The sequence below is a fragment of the Mobula birostris genome, chromosome 26 (assembly GCF_030028105.1).
Source record: "Mobula birostris isolate sMobBir1 chromosome 26, sMobBir1.hap1, whole genome shotgun sequence".
Classification (NCBI taxonomy): Eukaryota; Metazoa; Chordata; class Chondrichthyes; order Myliobatiformes; family Myliobatidae; genus Mobula; species Mobula birostris.
In genome coordinates, this window is record NC_092395.1 from 50,623,872 (window position 1) to 50,642,691 (window position 18,820).

An 18,820-nucleotide genomic window follows, 5' to 3' on the forward strand; every position below is an offset into this window, starting at 1 on the left:
AACCAGCAGACATAGTGTGCTATCTGTTATACCAGAAGAACGAAGAGCGAAAATATGAAGGTTTGGATTTGGATGAAATATTCCTTCGGTGGAGAGTATTCCTTTGGTGGAGGTATGCAATGGTGTCTTCAGTCTGATACTTTCAAGCTTAAGATCCAGGGTAGACCGTTTACCAGAAGCGGGATCCTCTCCACAGTTAGTTCTATCTGTGACCCTTTAGGAATCTTGAGTCAGTAGTGTTATTAGCCGGGAAGATCCTACAAGACCTATGCAAGAGAGAACTTGGGATGACGCTAAACCAACATCAGTTGCTCATGAGTGGACAAGCTGGCTGGAAGAGTCTTGCCAATTGGAAGACTTCAAGAATACTAGATATTTGAAACCCTTGAATTTTGGTGAAGTTACTGGTGCCGACAGAGAAGAAATCATCACCCTGACACAGTGGAGTCAAGAAAACAACCTCTCCCTCAATGTCGCAAAAACAAAGAAGCTGGTTGTTAACTGCAGGAGGAATGGAGACAGGCTAACCCCATTGACATCTATGGATCTGGGTTTGAGAGGGTGAACAGCTTTAAGTTTCTCAGTATACACATCACCAAGGATCTCACCTGGTCTCTACATACCAGCTGTGTGGAGGAAAAAGCACAACGCCTCTTTCACCTCAGATGGTTGAGGAAGTTTGTCTTGAGCCCCCAAATCCTAAGAACTTTCTACAGGGGCACAATTGAGAGCATCCTGACCGGTTGCATCACTGCCTGGTACGGGAACTGTACTTCCCTCAATCACAGGACTCTGCAGAGAGTGGTGCGGACAGCCCAGCAAATCTATAGTTGTGAACCTTTCATTATTCAGGACATTTACAGAGACAGGTGCGTAAAAAGGCCCCAAAGGATCATTGGGGACCTGAGTCACCCCAATCACAAACTGATCCAGCTGCTACCATCTGGGGAAAGGTACCGCAGCATAAAATCCAGAACCAACAGGCTCCGGGACAGCTTCTTCCACCAGGCCATCAGACTGATTAGTTCACGCTGATACGTACATAGAATTGTATTTCTATGCTATATTGATTGTCCTGTTGTATACATACTATTTATTATAAATTACTATAAATTGAACATTGCACATTCAGACGGAGACATAACGTAAAGATTTTTACTCCTCATGTATGTGAAGGATGCAAGAAATAAAGTCAATTCAATTCAATTCAGTTACACCAATTTACAGATGTGCGTGAAGATGGCTACCTGGTGACTTACCTATCTTTGCATGGCACATGTTCACAGGTGCACAGTGGAAAAATCCACGGTAGCTCCAGTGAAGTTGGTTTCTGTCCCTTGCATGGAGCTCATTGCTGCCACGATGGCAGGCCATGTGGGCACATTGTGGAAAACGGAGTTGCACAGGCAACTTCAGGACTCAGTCTCTTGGACTGATAGTACTTCAGTGCAGAAGTATATTAGAAATTAAACTTCCAGATTCCGAATCTTTGAAACAGATTTTCAGAAATTCTTAAGGTCCTACAGATATTGCAATGGAGATATATGAATACTTTGATCAACCCTGCAGATGGCGGCTCTAGAGGATTGAAGATAAAGGCTTTTCTGATGAGTAAGACTTGGGTGTTAAACCTAAATACCTTCACTAGCCTGAAAGTGAATGGTCTGTGAAGCCCAATGGTTTTGAAGGATTTCTGCTAGATGATCCAGAAGTCAAGAAGATTGTTACAATGAAAGTCATGCAGATTGAAGAAGAGCTGGATGCAGTAACACATATTATCCATCACTTCTCATCTTGGACCATTTGAAAAAGATAGTAGCTTGGATTCCTAGGCTTAAGAACGTGCTCTTATTTCTTAGCTTGAAAATGAAACAATTGAATATCATTGACTTGCAGTCTGACTTGGGTGAAGAACAACAAAGGTATTCTTTGGAGAGAGAGATGGAAAAAAACAAACGTTAGACTGGCCAAGATTGTCTCTCAGTGGAGGAACTCAGACTTGGAGATCATTGGTTTTTGTAAAGGAAGAGATTTCCAGATGAATTCTTGAGTTTGCGGAGGGAAGAAAATGTGAAAAGATGCAGCCATATTTTGAAGCGTAACCCAGTACTTGGAGATGATGTCTTGATAGCAGGTGGATGGCTTAGTTGGGCAGCCATGATTGAAGAGTCTCAACATCTTGTTATACTGGTGAAGGATCTTCATTTCTCAAATCTCATTCTGAGGCATGTACATCGAGAGTTTGGACATGGTGGCCGTAACCATATGTTACCCAGGTTGTGGCAAAATTACTGGATTCCCTCTACTAGTATAGCTATTAGAAGAATCCTGACTAAGTGTGTTGTTTGTCGACAGTTGCACATAGCTCCAAGATGCCAGCACATGGCAGATCTCCTGCTGGACAGGATCTCTCCAGATTAACCTCCATTTACACATGTTGGAGTGGACAACTATGGACCTCTTGAGGTGAAGAGCAGAAGAAATACAGTGAACAGGTTTGGGGTCATATTTATCTGTCTAGCTATTTAGGCTGTTCACACTGAAATGGCATATTCTTTGGACACAGTTTCCTTAGTTAATGCACTTTGATGCTTTATGGCATGATGAGAACAAATTCATGAACTGTGCCCTGATAATGTGACAAAGTTGGTTGGAGCTGAATGTGAAGAGAGAAGCCGTTCGGAAGTGGAATCATTCAAGGTTTTCCAGACAGAAGAGGATTTGTAGACAGACACATGTTAAGACCAAGATCAGCTGTTTGGATCAACTTATAACAGTAGTTTGTAACTGGGGACCGACGGGTGTCATATCTTTTGCTGGCCACTTAATTACAACCTAAATTACACTTGGGTACGCTTAAGTTTCATCGCTTCAAGATTGTATGTTTGCTAATTGCTAATAAAGGATCGAACACATACCTTCAACTTTTGGAACAATCATTAACAGAGCTAAGGACAGGTCATGCAAATATAACAAATCTGTGGGAGTCACCGGCAGCAGCAATTGGTTTGGTTAGAAAGAGATGGTTACAGAAAGTACTGAACCAGGCATTCTCTGGGCAGACTGTTTCATATTGAGCAAGATCAGTAGAAGCTAGTGGGAAGTAAAATTGTCAAGTGGTCCTTCAGGGGAACCCTTGGTTCATCTCCCATGGTTGAAAAATGATCATAATCCTTGCTGATTTTTGGAATATGGAAAGGATGAAAAGGGAAATCAGGACTGTTATAGTGGTACTATCAGAGAGCAATGACTGATGACTGGAGCAGTTGTCAGCTCCATCGTCCTTTCCAGTAGATCTTTCAAATTGAATTCAAATTCTGAGCCTGCCTCCATGAGATCTGAATTAATATTCTCTGGATTACAACACTAAACTCCGAATGTCCAAGGCAGTGGGCATTCAGGAGTACTGCCCGAGCTGATTGCATGTTCATCTTCCTTGGTTACATCTGTGTCTCCGTGTCCCTGGAGAAGGAACACAGTGTGCATCGGTACAGTGGGGGTTTTCCAGGACCAATGGGCACCACAGAGGCTTGAATAGGTTCTAGATAGCAATGACCATGTTATAATTTGAAACTATAAATAGTCTGTATCATGAAGTACTTTAATATTGCACTAATGTGACCCTGTAATCACTAAATAAACCTTTGGAAATGAGAAAGGAAACTCTGGATGTTACTATGATTAGTTGCACGGTCACTATCCACTCTCTCAGCCTGCACAGACTAAAGCAAAGCTAGAACAGGCAGAAATTGCTGGAAACAATGCTGAAGATTATTTAAAAGTCGACATGAAACCTTAACTCTGTTTCCCTCTCCACAGATTCCGCCTGACCTGAATATTTCCAGCATTTTTCTGTTTTGATTTTAAATTTCCACAGATGTACCATGAATTTCTACAGCTGTACCATGGAGACCATTCTAACTGGTTGCGTCACAAACTGGTACAGAGGAGCCACTGCCCTGGAGCGGAGTAAATTGCAGAAAGTTAAAAACTCAGCCAGGTCCATGGTGGGCACTAGCCTCCCCAGCATAAAGGGCAACCTCAAAGGTTGCATCCATTTTCTCATTGTTACCATCAAGGAGGAGGTACAGGAGCCTGAAAGCGCACACTCAACGTTTCAGGAACAGCTTCTTCCCCTCCACCATCAGATTTCTGAAAGGACAATGAACCCATGAACACTACCTCACTATTTTTTTCTTTTAGTTGCTCTTTTTTCCCACTATTAATTTAATTTATTTTTAAAACATGTTTCTTATTGTAACTTATAGCTTTTTTAATATTGTGTATTGCAAAACAATAAATTTTACAACATACAGTATGCCTGTGATATTAAATCTGATTCTGATTCTGATCTGCCATTAATATTTTGGCATTAAATCTCTTCAGTATACACTGTATCCTAATAAGGAAACAGAGCTAGTGTTTTGAAAAAGGAAATGTAACAACATACGTACCATAATTATAAAATATTACCTTCCCAGTGGCTTTATCACTAACTTCCTGTGATCTCAACATTAGTAGCTGTGGGTTACTCCTTGAGGGAAATTACACCAGGCACATCTTGTCACAGGGAGATTAATTCATCCGTGCAAGACCCGAGGGTTGGGAACCTTCCCATTCCGGATGCCTCAATAGTGACCTGAACAATAGTACTTACCACTAGTTTCTTCACCTTGAAATTTATTTGACGTATCTCTGCAAAATTCACATTTTCATATATTTCATTCACTGCCAGTATATAGCTCGAAATCTGAAAGAAAGCAAAAAAGTTAAGGCTGGGTTGAACACTTTTCATCAGCAATGTCTCTCTTCAGAGATATTTCATATTGTGGTTACCACTGACTGGGGTGATTAACTAGTGCCAATGTTAATTCCACTGGGGCCAGTTGATCATGTGACCAGCATGAACCCATGCTGCTTGAATAGTGTATTCCACCTGATGTTCAGGAATGAACCAAATCCCTGCACACATTAGTTCAGGTATGACTTACTAAAGTGAAAATGTCATAATGCAAGTTTTGATTCGGTCACTGACCAAGGAAGTGGAATGGAATGGAAAGGGAATAGAATGGAATGGAATGGATTGGAAAGGGAATAGAATGGAATGGAATGGAATTGAATAGGATGGAAGGGAGGGCAAATGGAACGTAATCATGGAATGGAATTTAATTGAATGAATGGAATGGAAAGGAACCTCCAACATCTCTAGACACTATCCCAATCTCCCCCTCAATGTCTGCTGCTCTCGTACTGTCCTGATTCCTGCAGCTTAAACACCATCACTTTTGTTGACAAAAACAGCTACAAGACTTCAAATAGAGAAGTTCTTTAGATGGGATAGATCCCACCCTAAGCCACAGACAATGGTGAGCTGTTTTATTGAGCCAAATGCAACTAGGCCTATCTCTGGAGCTACATTGTGCATCGTCTACCTTATCTGGAGCCTTGAACATCACAGGTAGTGCCAGATCTACAGTTTGGATTTCCTGGGCAGGAAGATGCTGAGATGGATAAATGCCTTTGGGCCAGGAATGAACAATTTGGCTGAACACTGAAGGAATGTCTACTGGAGATCAGCAGACCTTCTAACATTTGGATTTAATGAGACTGCACGTAACCCACGTCCAATACTGGTATCATCAGTTGATTTGTCAAAAATAAACAGTGCCGTGATAGGCAACTATCACCTGATGTTGGGGGACAGCTGTTCAGTCCCTGGCTCTCTGCTATTCCTTCTCTCATGTCAGAATGCAGTTTGTTCCTTCTCAGCTTGTGCTGAGAAGTGCGTCAGCCTGTGTTATGCATTTTGTCAGGAACTGACGCACTCAGTTCCCTCACCCAACTTACTTCAATTGAGCTGTAAGGTAGCATTCACTTCCACTGAACAAAACCACTCTAAAACCATCTCCTATCTAAACTAGGGACACAGGAGACTGCAGTTGATGGAACCTGGAGCCACACACAATCTGCTGGAGGAACACAATGGGCCGAGCAGCATTTCAAGTGCCAGTACCTGAAACATCAAAACAGAAAGTTTTGATGTTTCAGGTACTGGCACACAGTTTCAACACAAAGTATTGACAATTTCTTTCTTCCCACAGATGTTACTTGACCCTCCCACCACCACCCCTCAAGTTCCTACAGCAGATTGTCTGTTGCACCAATCCAATCTTCACACTGGAACAATCATCTTTCTAAACTAATATTTACTCTAAAATAATGCAACAAAAATAATTCTCATTGTATAGTATCTTTTGCTGTAGACCTGGATCTTATGCCTGTGGGGGAGTTATCGAACCTATAATTAATGGAGCCTACGGACTCTCACAGCTACCTGGACTATTCCTCTTCCCACCTTGTCTCTTGCAAAAATGCCATCCCCTTTTCGCAATTCCTCCGTCTCCGCCGCATCTGCTCTCAGGATGAGGCTTTTCATTCCAGGACAAAGGAGATATCTTCCTTTTTTAAAGAAAGGGGCTTCCCTTCCTCCACCATCAACTCTGCTCTCAAATGCATCTCTCCCATTTCACACACATCTGCTCTCACTCCATCCTCCCGCCACCCCACTAGGGATAGGGTTCTTCTTGTCCTCACCTACCACCCCACCAGCCTCTGGATCCAACATATAATTCTCCGTAACTTCCGCCACCTCCAACGGGATCCCACCACCAAGCACATCTTTCACTCCTCCCCCACTTTCTGCTTTCCGCAGGGACTCCCTTGTCCATTCGTCCCCCACATCCCTTCCCACCGATCTCCCTCCTGGCACTTATCCTTGTAAGCGGAACAAGTGCTACACCTGCCCTTACACTTCCTCCCTCACCACCATTCAGGGCCCCAGACAATCCTTTCAGGTGAGGCGACACTTCACCTGTGAGTCAGCTGGGGTGATATACTGCATCCGGTGCTCCCGATGCGGCCTTCTATATATTGGTGAGACCCGATGCAGACTGGGAGACAGTTTCACTAAACACCTATGCTCTGTCCGCCAGAGGAAGCAGGATCTCCCAGTGGCCACACATTTTAACTCCACGTCCCACTCCCATTCTGATATGTCTATCCACAGCCTCCTCTACTGTAAAGATGAAGCCACACTCAGGTCAGAGGAACAACACCTTATATTCCGTCTGGGTAGCCTCCAACCTGATGGCATAAACATTGACTTCTCTAACTTCCGTTATTGCCCCTCCTCCTGTTCTTACCTCTTATTTATTTATTTATCTATTTATTTGTTTATTTATTTATTTATTTCCCCCTTTTTTTTCTCTCTGTCCCTCTCACAATAACTCCTTGCCTGCTCTCTATCTTCCTCTGGCACTTCCCCCCCCACTTTCTTTCTCCCTAGACCTCCCGTCCCATGATCCTCTCCTTTCTCCAGCCTCGTATCCCTTTTGCCAATCAAATTTCCAGCTCTTAGCTCCATCCCTCCCCCTCCTGTCTTCTCCTATCATTTCGGATCTCCCCCTCCCCCTCCCACTTTCAAATCTCTTACTAGCTCTTCTTTCAGTTAGTCCTGACGAAGGGTCTCGGCCTGAAACGTCGACTGCACCTCTTCCTAGAGATGCTGCCTGGCCTGCTGCGTTCACCAGTATTTTGTGTGTGTTGCTGGAATTTCCAGCATCTGCAGATTTCCTCGTGTTTGCAAATTAATGGAGCAGTTGGAAATCTGAGATAATGAGGAGTGACTGGGACCAAAAGACTTTCCAACGCTGGTGCCCAGCTAACCTCCAGTCACACAGACTTCCACTCCGGACTGAAATGTAGCACAGAAGACAGGCCATAACCTGGTTACCCTGGAACAGAGACCTTTCCTCTACCAGCACCAGAGTGCTGGAGGCAGCAAAGGGAAAGAGGGAGCTCACAGTCTACCACTGGGATGTTTGGCACCAGGGGTGGCGCTGAGTTTGGGGTGGAGGTAAATCAGCTGTCTCGGGACATCAGGGCTGAGTATTAGGGCATTTATAGTCAATTGCAATTGGCTGGTGGGGGGGGAATCATGGCTAAGGGTGGGGAAGGATAGCATGGTGGGGAGGGTGGGGTCACAGGGGATGGAAAAGGATGGAGACATGTGGCGTGGGGAGGGGTGGGATAGCGATGAAGATGGTGGACTGTGTGGAGTCATAACTGGGGAAGGGGAAGGATGGGGACAGAAGGAGTGGGGAGGGTGGGGATATAGCTGGGGCAGAAAGCCCATGATAAAAAGTCCATCTGCTCTGTGTAGTACATCATGTGTAGATGAGAACACGGAGTAGCCAACTGGCTCCTTGAATTGTTCTGTCCTGACATTCACTCCATCTCCCTTTACTTCAGTCCCAACATCCAGAGTACATTCAATATCTGGAGGACGTTCAATGACTCCACAGTCAACGGAGGAAGGGGTGATGGGGGTAGGAGAGAGAATTCCAAAGTGTCACTATTCTCCTGAGGAAAAAATAATCCTCTTCCTCTATTAAAAAGGTTATACCTGGTTCTGGATCTACCCCTGATTCTGGATACAACCCTCACTCCCAGCAACCCAGGGGAAACCACCCTTCCATCACCCTTGGGAACTTGTCTTCCAATAAAATGACTTCCTGGTCTTCTAAACTTCAATCAATGGAGATCATGGTTTCATGCATCTCAGGAACCAACCAGCGAACCTTTCCTGCACTACCACTCCAATTCATGGACACCCTGCCTCAGCTAGACAAGGTGGGAGGCTGATAATCAGATGAAGGAAGTACTTCCCACTGCTGTTGTCCTGGTCCGGTCCGTGAAGTCCGCATTGCGGTTCACAGTCCGGTCCGTGGACTCAGATCTCCAGGTCTTCCAGCTGTCCCTTGTTTCATTTGGGTTAACCATAGGTACCTGATTCTTATCTTGGGGCTTGGAATATAAGTAGCCTTGGGGTCGAGTGTGGGCTGCTGGTTTGTCTTGTTAAGATCCCCTGGGAGCAACCTGCCAGTGGAAGGCTAGAGTGGCCACTTGCCACCTTTAGGCCATGTTGGAGAAACATTGCTTCATGGAGCTTTGCTGTCAGTCATCGGAGCTGTCTTTGCGGTATGGATTTGGGCCAGCTGAGTGGATGTCAACCACTCCGAGCTAGGTAGGGATCTGGCTGTTTCCATAGCCAGCCGAGGTTGCTGACCATAACTGTGACTCGGAGCAACCCTGATGCAGAGATGGAACTGCCTGTTGTTCTTCAGTGTTTATCTCTTCTTGTCCTTGCCTCTGTGGGGTAGTCAGGCTGTTCTGCCATTGCCCTGTGGGGGGATCTGTCTTGTCTTGTCTTTGTCTCTGTTGGGTAAGTCCAGCCATTCTGCCGTTACCTGATGGATGGACCTGTCCCACCTTGGTGTGGAGATAAAGTTGAGTCCTGGCTTGTCTAAGGATAAGTCCTGGCTCTATGTCTTGTACTGTCCAGTCTCCTGTTAGTGTCATGTTAAAGATGAGTCCTGGCTTTTTGAAGGATAAGTCCTGGCTCTATATTGATGTACAGTTCCCAGTCTATCTCTGAGCTCTAGACCCTAGACCCTAGACCCCAGGAACCTCCTGTCCTTGCCCAGTTCTGGGGTCCGAACCCAAGGCAAGACACAGGTTCTGGGTCCTTGTCCAGTCTCTGGCTCAGAGTCCCAAGCCCAGGCTCCTAGTTCATGATTCCTAGTCCTGGTCCTGCTTTCCCAAGCCCAGGCTCCTAGTTAATGGTTTCTAATCCTGGTCCTGCTTTCCGAAGCCCAGGCTCCTAGTTCATAGTTCCTTGTCTGGGTTCCCTGTTTCTTGTCCATGTCCTAGTTAAGTCTGCATTCTTGTCCCTGCTCCTTGTCTGTATCCTGTCACGTCCCTACTCTAGTCAAGTCCTGTTCCTAGTACTTCAGTGTCTGTGTCTTGCATTTGGGTCCGTTCCCAGCACCCCATTGTGACAGCTGTAGCCTGAGCTCCAGTTTCTAAGGCCGGAGTCGGTATGGCACATCTCAATACTGAGGACTTGCTTGACACCAGGTCAGCAGGTGGTCACATTGCAGCTGAAGTATGCAAACTGAGGAAATAGGGTCAGCCAGATGGACTGAGGAAGGGGATGGGACTTGGAGCCAGAGCAATCATAATCATAATTTCCCTTTAGGATGTTTGGGGGGGGGGGTGCAGAAGAGGAGGGATGGGATTGATCAAGAATATCCTGAAGGGAGAGGTGAAGAACAAGGTGTGGTCACATTGGATTCAAAGACATGGGTATAAATAGGGCTTTGGTGTTCTCCAGATGCTGACAAGGAACCGACTGTTGACTTCAGGGAGGAGAAGTCAGGAGAACACACAACAGTTGTCCTTGAGGGATCAGCAGTAGAAAGGGTGAGCAGCTTCAAGTTTCTAGACATCAACATCTCAGAGGATCTGTCCTGGGCCCAACATATTGACTCAATCACAAAGTCATACCAGTGGCTCTACTTCATTAGGAGTTTGAGAATATTTAGTACATCATCAAGGTCACTTGCGAATTTCTGCAGATGCACAGTGAGAGCTTTCTAAATGGTTCCTTCACCGCCTGATATGGAATCTCCTGGAGTCAGCATCTCAGGAGGCTGAGAGGGTTGTAGTCTCAGCCAACCCTTATGACATGTACCCAAATGTGCCAGCTTCCGGGGCTCAGATACTAACTCTCCGCAATATGGATCTTTAAAGGTTCAGGCTGCCCCACTAATTGGCAGCCATGTTTTGGGGACATGAGGTTTGGTGCTCAATCATCAGCTCAGTTTTGGATTCCCATCTAGCATTTAGTCTAGAATGTTGTCTTTGTTTCAGTCTTGTGTCGTGCCTCGCTTCTAGTCTCGGATACTCCGGTCCTTGGGTCATAACCATCCTTGCCGAGGTCTCTCATCACACAACTCTATCATGGGCACAACTCTCCCCACCATCAAAGACATCTTCAGAAGGTAGTTCTTCAAGAAGGTGGTATCCATCAGCAAACCTCTCCCGTCCATGATATGCCCACTTTGCATTACTACCATGGGGAAGGAGGTACAGTCACCTGAGGACCCACACTCTGTAATTCAGAAACAGCCTCCTCCTCTCTGCCATCTGATTCCTGAACAGTTCATGAACCCATGAACACTCACTTTTAGCCCTATTTATTCAGTTTTGGAGTTTATAGATATTTATCTGTTTGCATTATATTGTTGCTATAAAACAATAAATTTCATAAATGTCAGTGATAATAAACCTGATTCTGGTTCCGAATTGCTCATCCTCCCAGTGACCTGAAGGATTTTGGGGAGTCGATGTCAGTGCAATCTCTCCAGTGAGATGAGGTGCCTGTTGTAGGTAGTCCTACAACAATGAGCGGGATGTGCAGTCGGTGAGATTGGTGCCAGGGTTGGGCACTTTTTCTCAGCATCCATATGGAACCAGTAGCTAGAGAACTGAGGGCATTACTGGGGACAGCCTGAGAGAGAAAAGAAAGACAGGATCCTGTACATAGAGTTTTGAGAGCAAGGAGGGAGGTTCAAGGCTGTAATCTCAGGTACCAACCAGTGCAGTGGAAGTAGAGAAGTGATTGGAGCTGAAGAGTTTAGGCGGGAGGGAAGGCTTTAGAACCCTGGGACTTTGGAATTAATTCTGGCACAGTGGGCCTGTGTGAGTTGAATGGGAGAGGAAAGCAACAGGGAGGGAAAACAAAGCTGAAAGAGGAGAGCAGTGACGTAAGGAAACATGGTTGAAAAAAACATTCCACAGAAACAAAGTAAAATGGGCACAGAGTCCAGAAAACATTATGAGGCTAAATTTAAAGGTGTCTGATTCACAATGAGCTGCACGAATCAAGAAAACAAATAATCGCCAGTTCACAGTTCAGATGAATGGTTACAGGGTAAGCAAGTCAGAAGAGTTAAAATTCCAGGGTATTAGACATTCCAGAAGGACAGAAAGAGAGGGAAAGGAGGTGGGATAACCCAGTTAGTACAGACGTTAGGAAGGATCAACAGGTCATGGTGTAGCATTTGATGGAGTTAAACAGCAGTAGAGAGTAGAGGACAGGTGGGAGTTTTCTATAGCCCTTGATAAATAGGGAAATTTGAAGCGCATCTAACAAGGGTAACCATGGGAGTCCTCATTTACCCAACCAGGCAAATCAAACTAGTCCTAACAACACTCGCCATGAATTTGTGGAATGGATACAAGAAGGATTTCTAGATCGTTTGCTACCCTATATCCAGCACTGTGAATTGAAAGAGGACTAATTAACAATCTTGTTGTAGGAAAGCAAATATCAGGCGTACCACCAAAGTAACAGGCTGCAACAGTGTGTTGAGGCGCCTGTGCTTGGTGTAGGACAGGTGTGGTGTGGATTTGAGCTGTACCTGAGCTGTGATGCTTTCATTGCTGCCCAGGTGCTGGAAGTAAAGATAGTCAGCATACAGATGCAGCAGGCAGGTCGTGCGGGAATAGTCCACACTTTCCTTCGCTCTGGAACGCAGGAACTGCAGTGAAACAAAGGATCAATCAGGAGAGGGTAGAGCACTTTGTTTGAATAAATCTGTGGACACAATCTCAAAAACAGGGCAGGAAAAAAGGACACACGATTCTGCCAATGAGAATGCCTTACGAGAGTAGGTTGAGTGAACTCGGCCTTTTCTCCTTGGAGCGATGGAAGATGAAACGTGACCTGATAGAGGTGTATAAGATGATGAGGAGCATTGATCGTGTGGATGGTCAGAGGCTTTTTCCCGGGGCTGAAATGGCTAACTTGAGGGGACATAGTTTTAAAGTGCTTGGAAATGGGTACTGAGGGGATGTCAGGCGTAAGTTTTTCACACAGGGAGTGGTGAGTATGTGGAATGGGCTGCCTGTGACGGTGGTGGAGGCAGATACAACAGGGTCTTTTAAGAGCCTCTTAGATAGGTAGATGGAGCTTAGAAAAATAGAGGGCTATGCGCTAGGGAAGTTCTAGGCAGTTTCTAGAGTAGGCTACATGGTCGGCACAACAGTGTGGGCCGAAGAACCTGCAATGTGCTGTAGATTTCTATGTTTCCATGTACGTTTCTTTTGAATGTGGAAATCTGGAACAGCACACAAAATGCTGCAGGATCTCAGCAGGCCTGCAGGGGAATAAACAGTTGATGCTTCGGGCTGAGATCCTTCATCAGGACTGGAAAGGAAGGGACAAGAAGCCAAAATAAGAAGGTGAGGGAGGAGGGGAAGGAGTACAAGCTGACAGGTGGTAGGTGAGAACAGGTGAGGAGGAAGGTGGGTGGGTGGGGGAAGTGGGATAATGTGAGAAGCAGTGGAGGGATAAGTGGAAGAGGTAAAGGGTTGAAGGAAACTAATAAGAGAGAACAGGGGACCATCGGACATAAATATTGAACATTGGACACAAAGGATGGATGGGGAAGGAGGGTGATGGCCTCTCTAAGGATATGTGCAAGGTGGCATCAACTCCTTGGTTTACAGGGATAACAGCTCATTCAGGCCCTGTCTGAGTGCAATGAGGTTTCCTGCCTCCAAACACCCTACCCCAACCCCTGGCAAACGGAAAGCTTTTCATCAACTGCGTTTTAAGATGGCGCTATCGAATGCGTGCGACAGCTCACCGGTAGTTCAAAGGGCAAGAAATTCGACTAAACATTACGGATAACACCTTTTCACGGATCACCACAACAATGAAGAGGTGAATGAAGGTGAAGCGAATTTGAGGAATGAAAAGCTGCAGAATCGTCACAGATGGAGTGAGCCATTCGGAGAGCAGAAGTCAAGGTACAGGAGTTCCGACATCCGTACAACTAGCCTAGGTGCGAGGATGGATCATTCCGGGCACCGAGCTGATTTGGAAATATCAGGAGTGGCTTCAGGCTGGGCGGCGTAATCTGGGCCCAGAGTGAGTCACTGGGTGGCGTGTCCTAGTCCCAGAGACTTCTGCTGCAGCAATCCCCAGGTCCTACTGCAGGGTACAATACGCTATTTGGACAATTTTTACGCAGGTCCAAATATACAGGAAAGACAGGGTGTTGGGATCAGAGGGGAAAGCCAATTTCGCTCACGCTGCCACGATGGGGACTCCTTGTTCCATGGCACTGAGGCTATGAAGACTGCTCCTGGCTCCTGTGCCCTGTGCTCAGTAATGTGATGAACTGATACTGAGCTTTGGGCGTATTCTGGGCTGCTCTGGGGTTTGGATCTAAGGACTCATTTTGGTTCAGAATGGTGTTGCTCGCCTCTGATGTTCGCATGATTTGTTTCTTTTCCCCCTTTCTCTGTGAATTGGGTGTTGGTCTTTCCTTTACTGTATTTTTTTAAATTGGGTTCTGTTGGGTTTCTTGCTTTATGGTACCTGTAAGCAAACAAATCTCAAGGTTGTATAATTTTTACATTCTTTGATAATAAATGTACTTTGAAACTTCGAAACTCCCTTTAAAATCTCCCATTGTTTCATCTAATCTGTGTCCCAAATCTCAGCAAAGGTGAAGATTTTGTATACCATGCATGAATCTGTCCTTGGAACTACAATTTACAGCACTGATAACATCTGATAATCCCTGGTAACATCTAGAAACATCTATATACTGTAAACCTACATCCTGTCTAGTGTTATCATATCCCACGTGAGGAAACAATAGGTGGTGTGCCAGCTCAGTAAGGAGTCTTTCACCAACAATGTCTTTGTTTATTAGTTAAGACAATGAACACCGCTGGCAATACTGCTGTTTATCCCTTGAGAAGATAGTATGGCCCTTTTTGAACCACTATTTCCTTTTGGTGAAGGTGCTCCCAGAGATCTGTTGGGGAAGGGTTTCAGGCTCAACGGCAGCAACAGATTCCAATTCAGATTTATTTATCACGTGTACATCAAAACATACCATGAAATGTGACATTTGTGTTAACAAGCCAAAAACATGTAAGCGTGTGCTGGGGGCAGTCAGCAAGTCTCACCACACATTCCAAAGCCAACATCACAGCAAGCCCACAATGACTGGCAGAACAACATAGAACATGACAGCAACGACGACAAAACAATCCCCTTTCCTCCCTCCCACACACCCATCTACAGTCCTCCAACCACAGGACAGGACTCCAGTCTCTGACCATCAAGCTTTAACTTCTAGACTTCCAATTGACCTTTAGAATCAAACCCCCAGATCCTGAACTCCAGGCTCAAACTCTGGGCTCACTGACTCATCAGCCCTCAGGTCTCCTTGTGTTTCCTGCTCACATAGATATCTGATTCCAGGAGCCACCGACTTGGCATTCATCGCCTATCCACGTCACTGGCCTTCAAGTGCAAAGCGATGGTAAGACCTCTAATTCCTCCACATCCTTGGCCCTAAACCCAAATTTGTCCTCTAACTCCTGCGCATCACTGTCACTAAACCCTAACCTGCCCTTAATTCCTTTCTCTGTCTCAAAAACCATTCCTACAAACATAAAGGAGACTGCAGCTCAGCACCATCTTAACCAGAAGGAAGGCTCACTAATTGAGAAGGTGTGTGATTTGGGTTGGGTTGAGCCTGTGGATGTTGGTCATGGAATTTGTAGTACTACATCACATTGCTGACCATAAGCACCCATGATAGAATTCGGAGTACATCACACTACTGACCATCAGTACCTATGACAGAATTTGGAACAGCTCATCACATTGCTGACCATCAGCACCCATGATGGAATTCAGAGTAGGACATCACAGTGATGACCATCAGCACCCATGATGGAATTCGGAATAGTACATCACAGTGATGACCATCAGCACCCATGCACACTGGTCTCATTTTCCAGCACCTGGCCCCTCACTTCCCACCAATCTCAGTCTGAAGTACTGAGAGAGGCGCTCTTTCACCAGCAATGCCAGGCAGTGGGGTCCAGACTTCAGGAGGTGGAAGCCAGGAGAGGGTCGCAGTGGAGCCTGCAATTAATATTGAGGGCTCCTAGCTGTCCACATTTGTGAATGTTACCTACCAGTAGGGCAGGGTGTAGCCAGGGACTGCGGCGGAGGAGTCTACCATTTGCCTTATCAAGCTTGATTCAGTGAACACGTCTGGGTTGGGTGGTTATTGGACCCATTTTAGGTGCCAGTGTCCTGGTGCTCTCAAAAGGACTTTGGATTATCCAAGTTGTGAGCTGGTGTTGACTGCTCCAGTGCCTTTATCTTTGTCTTAGTTTATAGTTTTTACCTGCTATAGGTTAAAACTATAAAATAGTTATAGTTACATTGTAGAATGAAGGAGATGTCCTTATTCAAAGAAAGGGGATTCCCTTCCCCACCATCAATGCCTCCCCTCAACCACATCTCTTCCACTTCACACACATCTGCTTTTACTCCATCCTCCCACTATGCTACCAGGGATAGGATTCCACTTGTCCTCACCTACCACCCCACCAGCTTCCACATCCTGAACATTATTCTCCAAAACTTAAGTCACCTCCAACTGGATCCCCCCACCCTTCTCCCCACTTTCTGCTTTCCACAAGGATCGCTCTCTATGCAATTTCCTTGTCCATTCGTCCGTCTCCACTTATCACCCTCTTGTCACTTTATACTTGCAAGCAGAAAAAGTGCTTCACCTGCCCCTACACCTCCTCCCTCACTACTATTCAGGGCCCCAAACAGTCCTTCCAGGTGACGCAATACTTCACCTGTGTGTTGGGGTCATATACTGTACTGTGCTCTGTGCTCCTGGTGTGGCCTCTTGTATACCGGTGAGACCCGATGTAGTTTGGAGAGCGCTTCACCGAGCACCTACGCTCTGTCCCCAGAACAAGCGAGATCGCCCAGTGGCCACCCATTTTAATTCCATTTCCCCTTCCCATTCCGTTATGTACATCTATGGCCTCCTTCATTGTTGGGATAAGACTATAAGATACAGGAGCCGAAGGCCATTCGGCCCATCATCTGCTCTGCGATTCGATCATGGGCTGATCCAATTCTTCCAGTCATCCCCACTCCCCTGTCTTCTCCCCATACCCTTTGATGGTCTGGCTAATCAGGAATCTATCTATCTCTGCTTTAAATGCACCCAATGACTTGCCTTCCACAGACGCTCGTAAAGTAATTTCTCCGCATCTCCTTTCTAAATGGACAAACTTCAATGCCCTCTTGTCCTGGACTCCCCTACCACACTTAGGTTGGAGGAATAACACCTTATACTCTGTTTGGGTAGCCTCCAACCTGATGTCATGAACATCGATTTCTCAGACTTCCAGTAATGCTCCACCCCATCCCCCTTCACCATTTCCCATCTCTTTGTCTCTCTCTTATCTTTTCTCTTTGCCTGCCCATCGCCTCCCCCTGGTGCTCCTCCCCACCTCCCACTTCTTCTTTCTTCCATGACCTTCCATCTTTTTCACCAATCAACTTCCTAGCTCTTTGCTTCATCCCTCCCTGTCCAGGTTTCACCTATCGACTAGTGTTTCTCTCTCCCCTCAAATCTACTCCTCAGCTTTTTTACTCCAGTCTTGCCGAAGGGTTTCGGCCCGAAACATTGACTGTAATTTTTTCCATAGATGCTGCCTAGCCTGCTGAGTTCCTCCAGCATTTTGTGTTGCTCAGATTGCCAGCATCTGCGATTTTCTCTTGCTGGTGAAAAGGTTATAGTTTCTACCTTGCCATAGCAGAGGACAAGTGAAAGCTGAATGTACAAAATATTGAAAGGCATAGTCAGTACGAATATTTCCAATAGTGGGAAAGTCTATAACCAAAAGACACAGCTCAGAATAGAAGGTCTTCCCTTTAGAACAGAAATGAGGGGGATGTTTTTTTTTAGCCAGAGGGTGATGAATTTATGGAATTCATTGCCACAGATGGTGTGGAGGCCAAGTCACTGGGTATATTTAAAGTGGAAGTTGATAGGTTCTTGATTAGTAAGGCTGTCAAAGATTATGGGGAGAAGACAGGAAAACTAAGTTAAGAGAGAAAATAAATCAGCCATGATCAATGGGACGAATGGCTTAATTCTGCTGTTACACTTATGGTCTTATGGAATGCATAGGGGCAGGAGCTAAGTGAATGAGATGGCTTTCTTGCAATCCAGTAGTTCACGGTCAGCATTTTTTCACAGTTATTTCATTAACGAATCTGGTAACTAGCACCATCCCCCAGTGAGGTACTTTTGCTGAAAGGCAGTTTGACTGAATAAGCATACACTCCACTCCCAGCATTAACGTGCCTCCTGCACAGGCCACTGGCCAGTTCTCCAGCAACCCAAACAGCACATTCCAGGGGAGCCAACTCTCAGAATTACTTACCTGAGTCACTGGTTTCTGGAAACCTGGTAGGCCAAGTGGTGACAGCCCAAGCACGGGCTGACTCAGACAGCCTGGCTCGCGGGTTTGCAGGTGGGAGGGGTCTGAAATGAGAAGAGATCAGATTAAATAATACAGCTGTAGCAATGGGACATACTCTGTGACTCTCTGGGTACACAACTGAACCTGTACAGAAACTGAAAGACACACATTGCTGACACACACCTTTGGGTTTTTCCACAGCTGCCTTTTAGGTTTAGACTGGACATGGACGAAATCAGTCACTGATTTTCAGCTGCCCTCCTCTGCAGGTCTGTTATAGTCCAGCTCTCCCTCTCTGTGTTCCACACACAACTATAGGTCTCACTCACTCTAGTGCTTCACACAGATTATACATAAGTGTTTGCACATTCTCCCTGTAACCGCATTCCTCCCAAAGAATGTAGGATCAATATTAATGAGCATGGGCTGAATGGCCTGTGTGATTCTGCAATTCACTGGATTGTGCAAACTGAGCAATGCAGAAGCAGAGTCGGATTTATTCTCACTGACATATATGACGATTTTTTTTTTGTTTTGGGGCAGCAGTACAGTGCAAAGATACAAAAGCCTCTATGTTACA

At 45.6% G+C, this 18,820-nt stretch overlaps 1 protein-coding gene across 2 annotated transcripts in view; it reads right to left on the bottom strand.

The window, feature by feature from the left end:
- The window catches only part of LOC140188076 (disintegrin and metalloproteinase domain-containing protein 10), a 157,418-nt gene that overhangs the window by 77,546 nt on the left and 61,052 nt on the right, over window positions 1-18,820 (bottom strand). For both annotated transcript variants that reach the window (XM_072244021.1, XM_072244020.1), the window contains exons 5-7: window positions 18,202-18,302; window positions 12,327-12,446; window positions 4,658-4,750 (exon numbers count right to left, since the gene is read on the bottom strand). In XM_072244021.1, the coding sequence (XP_072100122.1) occupies window positions 4,658-4,750; window positions 12,327-12,446; window positions 18,202-18,302 (314 nt within the window). The remainder of the gene's footprint in view (window positions 1-4,657; window positions 4,751-12,326; window positions 12,447-18,201; window positions 18,303-18,820) is intronic.